The following is a 15405-nucleotide window of genomic DNA, read 5'->3' on the forward strand; positions in this document are numbered from 1 at the left end:
ATATATATATATTCATTGTAATACACCTGAGCCTTAATGGAAACAAACTACACGGTATCCATTTTTGCAATGCCCTGTATTATGACAATGCGTCAGTTTAAGGCTAATTGCACATTGCATTCGCACCTACTGTTGGGGGTACATTTATGAGCTAAACGTCCTATTGTGGCCACAATCTTGATAGATAAAGTGTCATCCAACAGCGTGAACAAAAAGTATACTGCGTGTTATTCTTTTTTTGCAGTGACCTGACAATACAATTATATAAGTGTTATCCAGATCGGACAGACAGAGGCCAAAAACACTAAACAACACCAAACAAGCTCCAAGAAAACCGAGAGTGCTGCTGTTAATGCTTCTCCCTTTCCATAACCTCTGACTCAGCCATTCTATCCAGACGTATTATTGACTTTACATTATATGAATGGACAGTAATGCATAATGCATCACTTGTGTCTAATTTAAGATTTCAGAATTCACTCCTATCCTTTGTTTGCTGCATCATTTTTTATCTCTTTCTTGTCAGCTCTCAGGCTTGTTCTAGCTGTCTATATAGATTAGGTATGACTTATCTCTATCATGTACATCCTTTTCCATTTATTTGTCACATGTTGGATAATAGTTGTGCCTATTGCAAATAATCATGCTTCATAATTAAAATAGTGCCGTATACTAGCTGATGTATTTTTCTGGTAGTAGTCAGTAAATAGATAGGCGGTGCTAAAATCTGTTACAAACTACAGCACTGGATGACTTTAGAGCGAATGTCCCTTTATACATATACACTAACAAGCAAAAGGGTAACAATGTTTTCAACTTTTGGCTTTCAGGCTCCATATCTCACCATCCACTACAGCTTCTAATGTGAGACTACCATCATTTTATAGTATTTTATAGACAATCATCTTGGCTATCTTATATATAAATTAGGCTATGTGCGCACGTTGCGTACAAGCCCTGCAGAAATTTCTGCAGCGATCTGAAGAGCACATGTGCGCTTTAGATCGCTGCAGAAATGTCCGTAGTGAGCGCCGATTCCATGCGCTCTGCCTGCAGCTCCTGCCATAGACAGAGCAGGAGCTGCCGGCAAAGCGCAGGAAAGAAGTGACATGTCACTTCTTTTTGCGCAGCGCTTCGGCAGTAGCCGAAGCGCTGCGCTCTTAAACGCCACGTGCGCACGGCCCCTGCACAGTCTCCATAGACTGTGCAGGGGACGCAGGACGCATGCAGTTACGCTGCGCTACAAAGCGCAGCGTAACTGCATGTTTTTACGCGACGTGCGCACATAGCCTTAGATGTACAACTTTTTAGCTTATGCAGATATTTAGTTATGCATATTCTTGTCATGTTACTGCATTGTTACTGTTCTACTCCTAAAAATCTAAATTTCATTTTTATTATTTTGTTAAAATTTTGTAAATCTACTTTTGGCTTTCAACACTGCCTGAAGCCTTCTGGGTATGCTCTAGATCAGATTCAAGCATATGTTGACCGAAATCAGATCTCAGGTTGGTGCAATGTTGGTGCATACTGGTCGACTCACTTGGGTATGTATACAGCTTTTTCTTCAACTCTACCCACAAGTGTTCGATTTGCTTGATGTCTGTGGACTGTGGGGGTCAATCCACCACCTCTACTTTATTGTCATTGAACCATTTCTTCACCAATCTCAACATATGCTTTGTGTCGATGTCCTGCTGGAACACTATTTCAACTTTTTCATACCCATAGTACTTGAGTGTACAAAGTAACTCATCTTGTAGGATAATTACATATAGCTCAGCATTGGACCACCATTGATCCTGGTCCAATATCCAATGCCTTTGACTGTGAAACAATCCTATGTCATCAGGCTTCCTCCACTAAACTTGATAGTTCGTTCATTCTCGATCCATTAGCCTATTTTCCCTTGTTTCTTCCAGACCCATTTGCACCCATCAGAACCTAGTCTATTGACTTTTGCCTTATTGGTCCAAATCACCCATTTTCAATCTTCTACTGTTTCATACTTTTTTTTCAAACTGAAGCCGACGCTTCTTATGATGATATTGGAGTTGAGGCTTTTTCACCTTTTTTCGGGCCACCATTCCAGACTTGTTTAATGTGCGTCACACAGAGCTTGCATGAATGTTTGTGATCTCATTATTGAGAGACATACGAGCTCTCTCCACTGCCATGTTTGTCATGCCAGAACTTATAGACCTTGTGATGAGCCGACGTGTTGACTCAGATATTTTGCCTGGATGTTCTCTTGGATTTTGAATGGATGGATTGACTTCATTTTGTATTCTTCCTACTGTCATGGCACTTACATGATGCAGTTTGGCAATTTTCTTGTCTGATAGACCACTATCGATGAGCTGAATGATGCTGTTTCTCTTTTCTTGGGAAATCATCTTCATGGCTACTCCTTGATTCAAATGATTGACCTTTTACTTGGAAATTAACCTAATAACACACTGATCTATTAGGGAAAGTGAGAACAGGTTGTCATTTGTAGTTTACAGGAGGGAGAAAACATTTCCACCACCAGAAGCAAAACAGTAACAATGCAGTGACATGACAAGAATCTGTCTAACTAATCACAACAAGCCATTTAGTTGCAAGTCAAATTTATGTATGAGATAGCCAAGATGATTGTTTATAAAATTAAGGTAATCTCACGCACAAAGCTGTAAATAGTGAGACATGGAGCCTGAAAGTCAAAAGTTCAAAACATTGTTACCCTTTTGCTTGTCAATGTACATCAGCTTTGTATGAAAATATCAGTGAAACAAAAAATTGATCCTGCACTACCAGGGTTTACCTTTGGGTGGCCAGAGGACAGCTGCTCCAGATCAGAAAATCAAACATGCTCAGAGGGGCACACTTTAAAAGAGGCAGATATCCATCAAGTAATCAACAAAAGAAGAAAAAGTGGCTCCACTCCATGGTCCATAAAAAGGATTTATTGGTACAAAAAAAGTGTGCATAAAAAAGGCAGTGGCAGAGCTGGGTGCGAGTTCCCCCAGGACTACGGCCATTTCGCGCTAACCATGCGCTTCAACGGGTCCATGAAACCTGGACGGAGCCCCACCTTTTTCCTAATTAAGGGGGGGGAGCTGGCTAATTTATGTGGCACCATTGGTAAGATTAGTGAAACGTACGTTGGGGTCTTTATGTGTGGGGGGATGTGGTCTTTCAATTAGTATATATTGTTCAATCCTGGTTTTTGTTACCCCCAATATGGAATTGGACAATTACAATCGGTGTACTTACACTATATGATTATTATAAGATTAACATCATCTCTATTTTGTCCATACCATTCCTTGCTACTATAGTCTGGGATTTTTTGCACATGCACTTGTACTTTATTATTAAATATATCAGATATACTTCTTGCCCACCTTTTACCCCTCCTCTCACTGCCTATGACATGCCGCTACCATGAATTATACATGCTCACTTTCCTTTTATTTTATTTATGTCTGACTTTTTGATACAAATATTGTCATTTTTTTTTTTACCAAAAATTGATTAACTTATTTCAATAAAAAACTTTTGTATGTTATACTCCCTGTCCTTCTGTTTTTTGATGACTGTAATGTTACTGAGTAAATGGATATCTTTGGGGAAGGAATCCTCTTGTTGGTGCTAATCACCACGTAAAGTTTCCTGCTAATGAGATTTTCGTGCACAGAAGCAGGACTGTACACTGGGTCTTCTCTCAGTCTGTGATTCCTCAACTCCTCCACCTGCCTACACATTGTGAATGACAGGTCACTGCTGAGATTTCAAACAGAGGAGGCAGGTCATTCACACACCGAAGGCAGGCGCAGGGGCAGGGGAATCACAGACAGGGAGGAGGAGACCCAGTGTACAGTCCAGCCACTGTGCACTGAAATATAATTAGCGGGAAACTTCAATGAATTTCCAGGGTTTTTTTTCCATATTAAAGTTCTTTAACAATTATCAGTCCATGTACTTTATACCAAGTGTCTAAGTTAGGCAAAATAATTTTTTGCAAAATATATGACAAAACGTTATATTGCCTTAACAGTTTTGTTCCTTGTCATGTATTTTATTACATATTGTAATTAATTGAATATAGAAAGTCTCTAAAAATTAAAGATGGATCACTAAAACAGACAAAAAGCTTAAATTTAATTTTTGTTTTTCAGATTTTCTTTTCCACCAATTTTGCATCTCACGTACATGTAATGTAGGCAGAATTAAATTGCTCAGTGGTTGGTAAAAGTATTTAGCCCAGGTTATTAACTAAAGAAACAATAGGAAGTATAGAACATATACAGTATTGCTTGAAAGTTTGTGAATCCTTCAGAATTTTCAATATTTTTGTATAGATTTTACCAAAACTATATTAATTTTCACATAAGTCCTAAAAGTAGATAGAGAGCCAAATCAAACAAATGACTCAACAATTTTAGACTTTGTAATTCTTTTATTTAGGAAAATTATCCAACATCACATGTCTGTGAATGGCAATAATGTGAACCTTTTTCTTTAAGTATCTGGTGTGACCCCCATTGTGTAGGAATAACTGCATCTAAATATTTCCAATAATAGTTCTGTAGTGCAGTATATCATCTTGGAGGAGGTTTAGCCCATTCCTCCCTACAAAACAGCTGCAATTCTGTTGTGTTGGTGGGTTTTCTCTTATGAAATGCTATCTTTATATACTTTCACAAAATTTCTATAGGATTAAGGTCTATCTTATGACTTGGCCATTCTAAAACTAACTATATTCTTCTTTAACCATTCTCTTGTAGACCAACCATTCATCTGGCCCAGATGCAGCAAAACTGGGACAAACCATGATACTATCACTACCGTGGTTCACAGATGGTATGAGGTTTTTTGCTGTAATACAGTTTTTGGGGAAAAAAACAACACTTATTTTAAATCAAAAAGCTCTATTGCAATCCTCCCGTGTAAACTTTTGATGGTTCAGAGTCCTCCTGGTGATGGAGGCCTTTAGTTGCTTAGAGGTTACCTTGGGATCCAATGTAACATATCAAACAATTATACACCTTGCTCTTCCACTGATTTTTGTTGGTCAGCCACTCATGGGGACTTAATAATGGAATTTGGAATTTCTACTATTTATACACAATCTGTCTGATTGTTAAATGACAAAGTCCTCACTTTTTAGAGATGGTTGTGTAACTATTTTAGTATGCTGAGCATCTTCTTCTGAGTTCCTAATAAATCTCCTTTTGTTCCTGCCATGATACACTTAAGCGGGCTTTACATGCTACGAGATTGCTACAGCGATCTCGTTGGGGTCACGGATTTTGTGACGCACATCCGGCCGCTGTAGCGATCTCGTTGTGTGTGACTCCTAGGAGCAATTTTGTATCGTTCAAAAAACGTCCAAAATCGCTCCTCGTTGACATGGGGGGTCCTCTCCCAATTATCGCTCTGTCGCTTGGGCGAAGTTGTTCCTCGTCCCTGCGGCAGCACACATCACTACGTGTGACGCCGCAGGAACGAGGAACCTCTCCTTACCTGCCACACGCCAGCAATGAGGAAGGAAGGAGGTGGGCGGGATGTTCGTCCCGCATATCTCCGTCCCTCCGCTTTGATTGGCCGGCCACTTAGTGACGTTGGGGTGACGTCGCTGTGATGCCGAATGTCCCTCCCCCTTGAGGGAGGGATTGTTCAGGAGTCACAGCGACGCCGCCGACCAGGTAAGTACGTGTGACGCTGCCGTAGCGATAATGTTTGCTGCGGCAGCGATCACAAAATATTGGCATAACGATAGGGGCGTTTGCTATGACGCTCGTCATCGCTAGCATCGGCTAGCAATGTCTCAGCGTGTAAAGCCACACTTAGACAAACATGCTGTGAAAATCAGAGTTTAATAGATCCCTGTTCTTTAAATAAAATAGGTCGCTCACTCACACCTGATTGTCATGCCATTGATTGAAAACACCAAAATCTAATTTTCTTCAAATGATCTACTAATCTGAAAGAATCACATACTTTGGCCAATAATAGACATAATATTGGATCAGTTTTATCCAAAAAAAGTGTTTTATTTTGGTTTATTTGATTAATTTGATTCTCTTTATCTACTTTTAGAACTTTTACGAACATCTGATCTAGTTTTAGGTCAAATTTATGTAGAAATAATTGAAAATTCTGGAGACTTCATATCCTGTCTTGGCAGGGCAAAAGTCCCAGGTAGACTAATCTAAAACACAACCGCGCCTACATTGCCCAATGGCTGTCTGTGTAATATACAAACGTTATGGCTCTCTGTGCTGGATAATAGAGTTTGCTCCTGTAAGATCAGCAGATGTGTTGCAGAGTACTACACATAGAGAGGTCAATGTTTTCATAACCATTAACAGTAATGCAAATTTATTATGCAATAGATGTACCATTATATTCTTATAATGATTAATTTACATATTTCTAGTTGATCAGCTGATACATTTTTACATGATCAATTATTGGTATTTTTCCCATTTTAATTAAACACTTGTGCATTTAAATCCTTTGCTTCTGTCATTAGGTTCTAGCTAGTCTTCTTTTTATAGAGGTCTCTTAGGGAGTTTTAATTAATGATATAATTGTTCCAACAATGTTTTCAAAGGTGTTGTAAGACACATGTCTCAAATTCTTCAATGAAAATTCTACGGCATTATGAAGATCTGAAGCTCAAAGTCTAGGAAAATGGATGACAGCCTGATTGTCATCCAGTTTTTGTCATGGCGTATGACAGGATCACTAGGAACAGGGAAGTCTAAAGTGGCCATCAGGCTAGGGGAACCCTGGCTGGCCCTGATCCCAAAGATATGTCTGATGATGTTTGAGACACCTTCTTTGCCCTAGCTCCTGAACAACCCTGGCCTAGTGGCCCCCCTCTCTCCACCCATGAATGGTTAATCCCACACAAATAAACAGATGGGGGAAAACCAAAATGCAAACTCATAATAATTATTCACAGAGGTATAGACAATATGTGATCAGGAGGAAACTAAAGGAAGGGAGGAAAAAATCAGGTAAGAGTATTTCCACAACCCACCAAACAGCACACAGAAGTACAGCTACTGCATAACAGAGCACAAGGACCGGGGTCGCATAAAGCTATGATCTCCATGGGAGACCAGGCTCCACCATCTTAAAAAGGCGGAGGTGACTGTGATAGGTCTCCTGCAGCATGTGACTTTTGAGCAAGAAACTGTGTGACAGTTTTGTTAAAAAACATATAGTATATCACTCCATAAAAATAAACTTCTAAAAAATGTATTTAATACAACTTGATAAAAGATGCTATTTCAAGGGCTTTTTTTTATTGGTAATTTATTTTTTGTTTTGGAGGGAGGACTCTTTAATCGATATCATCCTACAGCCTTGATTCAGCCTTTCTTCAATGTGGCTCATATTAGCACATACCCAAAGTGCCAAGGACGTCACATATTTGTAGATGTAAGAAATATGGAAATGCTTAGGAAGTGTGGTGCTTTCAGAAAATATTAGTACTGGATGTGAATATACCAGTCATTTTCCCATTTTTCCAAACATGATGAGATGTTGTCATGTAAATAACAGATTTGCTAAGGGAGCAAAACTTTTATTCTCAGAAATTTTGAAAAGCTAAAAAAATATTAAGTTAATGTGTGTAATATAAATGTGTGTAATATAAAGGGACTGATTTAATAACCTTGAAATGTTATGCTATTTATGATACATTCATAGCATGATACATACTCATCACTACGGTGAACAAAGGGTAAAAATAAGGTCATTGTTAGATTTGGAAGACATTCAGATTGCGTTGTTAAGATTTTAACATCAAAAATACGATAGATATCTCTATATACCTGAACTTGTCTGAGTCTCATGTACATTATACTTCAGAAATGGGTTGTTCTTGTATATATGGTGTAGTAGATTTTGTCAGCAGAATACTCAAAATTGGGTGCACACACAGACTCCAATTCATCAAGGCAATTTAGCCAGTATTCTGGTGTATATCGCTTTGAAAAGTCACATAATTTGGGTACAACGTTTTTCACATTTCTCCCTGCTGCGCCAAAATTAGTGGACCTAGGTTGTGACAAGGTGCAATAGAAGCATACGCTACAGCTCATTTTAATTCATATTGAGCTGTGGTACATCTGACACCGCAGTGAGAAAATGGCCAGTCTTGATGAATCAGGGTGTCATGATTCTGCTCAGTGGTGCTCTGCTCTCATGCAGCCTTATAGTTTTCCCCGGTTCCAGGTCAAGTACTGTCATAGTTGCATAGTTACATAGTTACATAGGTTGAAAAAAGACCTAGGTCCATCTGGTTCAACCTTTCTCCAGCAATTCTACATTTTGTCCCTAAGTCACTTATAACCAACAATGTTGTGTGCACTGAAGAAATCATCCAGCCCTTTTTTAAAAGCTGTTATAGTATCTGCCATTACTACCTCTTGTGGTAGGGCATTCCACAGTCTGTCGTTCTGGGTGATTGTTCCGCTTTATCTGGGAACTGTTTCACCCGGAACACTGCCAGTGATAGTTCCTGTTTTGTAGTGCACGTCTCTAGTTTCCGTAAGTGTCTGACCTGATCTTGTCCCACTACCTAGTTCTGCTGTTTCCCTCCCGTCTCCTTACCTACTGACTTGTTTCCCTGACTCCTTGACCTCGGCATGTTCTCTGGCTCTGGCTCTGATCGCTCCTTTGTACTTACGAAACCTCTCTGTTTACCAATCCTGGTTCGTCCCCTGACTCCAGCTCTGCTTGCTCCTTTTGTGATTTACGTTATCTCCTGGCCTTTGACCCCTGGCTTGTTTGACTGCCCCTCACTAGATGTGTCTAGTGACACCTAGTGTACAAACCTGGCAGACCCACTGCACTAGTGTGACTGGCGACACCTAGTGGTTTGGTGTTTTATTACACCCGGGTTCTCGTCATCACACAGGGTCTATATGTATTGGAATACTGTGGATCTCTATAGGTAAATTCTTCTTGATTTTAGAAACAGAAGATACAATGTAATAACATTTTAGTCCTTTTCCTGCATCTGTTGAGCTAGAATTGAAAAGGGCTTTTGCACAAAGTGTTTTGGTGATTGATCTATCCTAATGTTTCATGTGAATTAATAAGTGCTCTGTGTATATTCATGTTAAAAAATGCAATACAGCTGTGTGTATGTATATAAAAGGTGGGCCATAAGTATGGATACACCCTGATAAAATGAAAGTGGTTGCTGATATCACCATACCGTTTGTGGCATAATAGTAAATGAGAGGGGCAAAACATTTGAGGCCGGGTGACGCCCATGGCGGCCATCTGCAAAGCCGCCATTTTGAATTCAACTTTACTTTTTTCAATGGGAGAGGGGTCATTAGACACATCAAACACGTAGAGAATTGCACAAGAAAAACAATGGTGTGCTCATTTTTAACGTAGCTTTATTCATTATCGAGTTATTGACATGTTTGTGGGTCAAATGGACAACGACAGTAACCCACTAAAGGATGTTGTCCAAGTGTTGCCCATTGTGTTGATTGTCAACGCGATTCTCTTCTTCCACTCTTGACACACTGAGAGCACCTTTAAAAAAACAGAATGTATATGAATTATGATAACATTATTCTTCTGTTCTTCCTACAGATATGGATACCAAGCAGTGCAGCCTGTGGATGTTTCTACCTCTGGTTATGTCTCTATTCACTACAATTGGTTTATGGATCGTGTAAGTAGTGTAAAATAGTTAAAGTACTTAGGGAGATCTAACCTTGTTGATGGCAAATATCTCATTGGTGGGGACTGGCACCCCCACTAATCATCTGTTGTATGCTCCGGTAGCGCCTGGATTTAACCATGTACAGAGTAGGAACAGTGCAGCTCAGTACACTTATTACAAAGAGCTGCTTCTGAGGAGGATAACTGCCAATCGGTAGGGGTATTGGACCCTATGGATTTGATATTGACGACCTATCCATAGGGTAGGTCATCAATATCTTAACACGAACACCCCCTTTATGTTCCTGATTTGACTGTATCTGGTAACTGTATTTCACCTAGATTTAATTATTTTCTCTTCTGACATTTTGACATATTATTTTTCGCAAATACTCAATACACTTTGATTAAAAAAAATATAAAAAATATTCAAATTTCCTTTGACAACTCAACATGGCTGAGAGATAGGCAAGTACAATGGGAGAGAGGACCCTGATGGTGAGCTCTTATAATCTACAAGGGAAGGATGAAGTTGATAGAAGTTGAGTCTAGATGCAGCTCATATCGCAGCGTAATAGAAGCAGGATTATTGCAGTTTGTAGTCTGTTAGGTAGATATAGGTTGTCATATTACATTTGATGGGTTATAAGGTTCGAGAGAGATTGGCTGGATTAGCAAGTCCCATATTATTGGGGATTCACGGGAATCGGCAAGAGGGGGTAGGGGCTTGTTTGTGCAGTTTCAAGGGCAAGGTAGAGTCAAAGGTACATCAAGGCATCAGACTAGAAAGACTGCAGCTGCTCTTTGTTATCTGGGAGTTTTTGACTAGGACTAGTAACAATAAAAAAATCTTTTTTACTTCTATACTAATACAACCAAAGAAAAATCTATATTCATGGCACAAAGTTTTAAGTTTTATTCAAATTTTAGATTTTTGCAAATTTTGCCTCTTCATTGTTTTTAGATCTTTAAATTAGATGTTTCTATGGTCGCTGAAGTACAGTTGGTACGGAAAGTATTCAGACCTCTTTAAATTTTTCACTCTTTCTTTCATTGCAGCCATTTGGTAAATTCTAAAAAGTTCATTTTTTTTCCTCATTAATGTACACTCTGCACCCCATCTTGACAGAAAAAAAACCTGAAATTTTTGCAAATTTATTAAACAAGAAAAACTGAATATTACATGGTCATAAGTATTCAGACCCTTTGCTCAGACACTCATATTTACATGCTGTCCATTTCCTTGTGATCCACCTTGAGATGGTTCTCCATCTTCATTGGAGTCCAGCTGTGTTTAATTAAACTGATAGGACTTGATTTGGAAAGGCACACACCTGTCTGTATAAGACTTCACAGCTCACAGTGCATGTCAGACCAAATGAGAATCATGAGGTCAAAGGAACTGCCCAAGGAGCTCAGAGACAGAATTGTGGAAAGGCACAGATCTGGCCAAGATTACAAAATAATTTCTGCAGTACTCAAGGTTCATAAGAGCACAGTGGCCTCCATAATCCTTAAATGGAAGATTAAGGCCACCAGAACTCTTCCAAGACCTGGCCATCCAACCAAACTGAGCAATCGTGGGAGAAGAGCCTTTGTGAAAGAGGTAAAGAAGAACCCCAAGATAACTGTGGCTGATCTCCAGAGATGCAGTAAAGAGACGGTAGAAAGTTCCACAAAGTCAACTATCACTGCAGCCCTTCACCAGCCTTTATGGCAGAGCGGCCCAATGGAAGCCTCTCCTCAGTGCAAGACATATGAAAACCCGCATAGAGTTTGCAAAAAAACACATGAAGGACTCCCAGACTATGAGAAATAAGATTCTCTGGTCTGATGAGACGAAGATAGAGCTTTTTGGTGATAATTCTAAGCAGTATGTGTGGAGAAAACCATGCACTGCTCATCACCTGCCTAATACAATCCCAACAGTGAAACATGGTGGTGGCAGCATCATGCTATGGGGGTGTTTTTCAGCTGCAGGGACAGGACAACTTGTTGTAATTGAAGGAAAAGATGAATTCAGCCAAGTACAGAGATATCCAGGAAGAAAACCTCTTCCAGAGTGCTCTGGACCTCAGACTTGGCCAAAGGTTCACCTTCCAACAAGACAATGACCCTAAGCACACAGCTAAAATACCAAAGAAGTGGCTTCAGTGCAACTCTGCGACCATTCTTGACTGGCCCAGCCAGAGTCCTGACCTAAACCCAGTTGAGCATCTCTGAAAAGACTTGAAAATGGCCGTTCACCAGCGTTCACCATCCAACCTGACGGAACTGGAGAGGATCTGCAAGGAAGAATGGCAGAGGATCCCCAAATCAAGGTGTGAAAAACTTGCATCATTCCCAAGAAGACTCATGTACTAGCTCAAAAGGGTGCTTCTACTCAATACTGAGCAAAGGGTCTGAATACTTATGACCATGTGATATTTCAGGTTTTTCTTGTTTAATAAATTTGCAAAAATTTGTACATTTTGTGGTCTGACATGCACTGTGAGCACTGTGAGGTCTTATACAGACAGGTGTGCGCCTTTCCAAATCAAGTCCTATCAGTTTAATTAAACACAGCTGGACTCCAATGAAGGAGTAGAACCATCTCCAGGAGGACAACAAGGAAATGAACAGCATGTGACTTAAATATGAGTGTCTGAGCAAAGGGTCTGAATACTTATAACCATGTGATATGTCAGTTTTTCTTGTTTAATAGATTTGCAAAAATGTGTACATTTCTGTATTTTTTCTGACAAGATGGGGTGCAGAGTGTACATTAATGAGAAAAAAATGAACTTTTTTTAATTCACCAAATCGCTGCAATGAAACAAAGAGTGAAAAATTTAAAGGGGTCTGAATACTTTCCGTACTAACTGTACAATTTTCAACGTGCCATGGTTTTTATACTTTTATTCACAAATATATCACGTTTATGCAAACATATAAGTTTATTTTCCAAGCCTGAGGTAATTTGCATGCTAGATATCAGCTTATAGGCCAAATCCTGACTGATGACAACCAATTCTTGCCTAATCAGACCTTGGAATTCAACACAACGTCTGTATTTTTTTTTTATCCACCCACTTTTGAAGGATTGACCACAGGTTCTCAATGGCATTGAGATCTTGGGGGTTTCCTGACTATGGACTCAAAATGTCAATATTTTCTTCACTGAGCCAGTTAGTTATGACTTTTGCCTTGTGACCTGGTGCGCCATCATTCTGGAAATAGCATTGTTCATCACCAAAATGCTGTTGGATTGTTGAGAGAGGTTGCTCTTGGAGGGGGATTAGATGCCATTCTTTATTCATGGCAGATTCTTGGGGAAAATTGTGAGTGAGCCATTGATTGGATTAAGTCATCACACATGAATGGTATCATACTTTACTGTAGGACTCATGATAGCACTCACCTTTTCTTCTCTGGACAATCATTTTTCCAGATGTCCCGGCCAGAGCGACGTCGCAGGGCAGGTAAGTGCGTGTTAAGCTGCCGTAGCGATAATGTTCGCTACGGCAGCTATCACAAGATATCGCATCTGCGACGGGGGCGGGGACTATCGCACTCGGCATTGCTACAATCGGCTAGCGATGTCGCAGCGTGCAAAGTACCCCTTACTTTACACTAGTCCCCTGCAGTCCAATCTTTGTACTTTCTGTAGTCATTTTCTCTGCTCATGCACTTTTCAGACTGTTTGGGATAACTGGAATGATTATCCAGAAGAAAAAAGTGAACACTTCCCTGAGTCCTGTGTCATGTCAACAGATCTTGAGACCATTCATGTGTGGAGTTGCTTTTCATCCAAGGGAGCAGGCTTACTAACAATTTTGCCTAAGAACAGAATAAAAAATGATAGCTAAACATTATCCTAGAGCAACTTCTCACAACAATCCAGACCCAAATTGATGATGAATAATGCTTTTTTTCCAGCATGATGGAGCATAGCGTCACATGGCAAAAGTGATAACTATGTGGATCGGTGAACAGTCCAATGAAAATTTGGGTCTATGGCCAGGAAACTCCCAGATCCCAAACCCATAGAGAACCTATAGAGAATCCTCAAAAAGCGGTGGACAAACAAAACACAGAGATTGTGATTAACTCCAAATACTGATTAGACAAGACTGGGTTGTCATCAGTCTGGTTTTGGCCCAGAAGCTGATATCCAGCATACCAATGTGAATTGCAGTAAATGCATTGTTTCTACTACATAATTACATTTTTAAATATTACATATATTGTAACTTCAAGTGATTATAAGAGCATTATTTTAGATTGAGAATGAAAGATCAGTCCAGAAGGAGAAAGAAGCAGATTTCTCTGATTAGATATATTACAAAGTTTCTTATTTTCATGTGTAGTATTGATTTATGGGGAAAAAAAAAATAAATATATATATATATATATATATATATATATATATAAATATAAATATATGAACAGTTGCTCTTTTAACAACTTAAAACCTCATTAAAAAACATTGATATTTACCTAATAATAGCTGTAATACTTAAAGGGAACCTGTCACGAGTTTTTCAGCCTATAAGCTGCGGCCACCACCATCGGGCTCTTATATATAACATTCCTAACATGCTGTAACAAGAGCCAAGGCCGCTGTGTAGAATGTAAAAAACACTTTATAATACTCACTTAATGGTCGCGCTGCAGTGGATTCTAGTCAGATGGGCTTCTCCGTTGTCCAGTGCCGCCACCTCGTCTTTCGGCCATCTTCGTCCTCCTTCTGAAGCCTGTGTGCATGATGCATCCTACGTCATACACACTCGCTGGTCCCGCGCAGGACCTCAATACCGGCGAGTTTGGATGACGTAGGACGCATCATGCACCCCGGCTACAGAAGAAGGATGACAAAGATGGCCGAAAGAGGCGGCACCGGACAATGGAGACACCCATCTGACTAAAATCCAATGCAGCGCGAATGTTAGGTAAGTATAATAAAGTGATTTTTACCTTCTACACAGCGGCCTGGGCTCTTATATACAGCATGTTAGAATGGTGTATATAACAGCCCACTGGTGGTGGCCGCAGCTTATAGGCCGAAAAATTGGTGACAGGTTCCATTTAAAGGAGTAATATGGGGGAGATAGAAAAAATTATACTAATGGCCATGCCCTCATACATAAACTATAAAGATGACATCCATAGTACTGTTCCCAACCCTCACAGTACCTGTAATTTATTGTAATACTAGAGCTGCTTCTTAGTGTTCCCCCTCCCTTCTGGGATGTTACATCACACATCAGGAGGCATTGCCTGCTCCTGGTTTCTAGTAACTGCCAACCCCCTGATAATATTTCTTTCCCTGCAATCTGAGAACGGGGTTGTGACCTGCACCCTGCTCCTAGTAGCAGTCAGCTTCCTGAAAATATTTGTTTACCTGCAATCCAAGAATAGGGGGTGTGGTCACACCCCTCTTCTCAAACTGCAGTGAAACAGATATTATCAGGGGGCTAGCTACTACTGGACACCAGGAGCAGGCCATGCTTTCAACAGAACAGAAGCATATATTATCAGTGGGCTGGCTGTTACTGACAGCATTGAGCAGGCCATGGCCTTTGATGTCTGATGCAATGTCCCAGTAGGGAGGGGGAGCACAAAAGAACAGCTTTAGTGTTACACTGAATTACAGGTACTGTGAGGGTGGGGAGAGCACTATAGATCTCATGTTTTTAATTTATGAGGGCATAACTATTAGAATAATTTGAATAC

At 39.9% G+C, this 15405-nt stretch overlaps 1 protein-coding gene across 5 annotated transcripts in view; it reads left to right on the forward strand.

Moving 5' to 3' along the window:
- TMEM150C (transmembrane protein 150C) overlaps nt 1-15405 on the forward strand; it is a 235808-nt gene that overhangs the window by 199430 nt on the left and 20973 nt on the right. For 3 of the 5 annotated variants that reach the window (XM_075352410.1, XM_075352414.1, XM_075352411.1), the window contains 2 exons: nt 4773-4848; nt 9619-9700. In XM_075352410.1, coding sequence (XP_075208525.1) covers nt 4818-4848; nt 9619-9700 — 113 coding nt within the window. In that variant the 5' untranslated portion in view covers nt 4773-4817. The remainder of the gene's footprint in view (nt 1-4772; nt 4849-9618; nt 9701-15405) is intronic. The other 2 variants (XM_075352412.1, XM_075352413.1) reach the window with 1 other exon arrangement.

The sequence above is a fragment of the Anomaloglossus baeobatrachus genome, chromosome 1 (assembly GCF_048569485.1).
Source record: "Anomaloglossus baeobatrachus isolate aAnoBae1 chromosome 1, aAnoBae1.hap1, whole genome shotgun sequence".
Taxonomy (NCBI): domain Eukaryota; kingdom Metazoa; phylum Chordata; class Amphibia; order Anura; family Aromobatidae; genus Anomaloglossus; species Anomaloglossus baeobatrachus.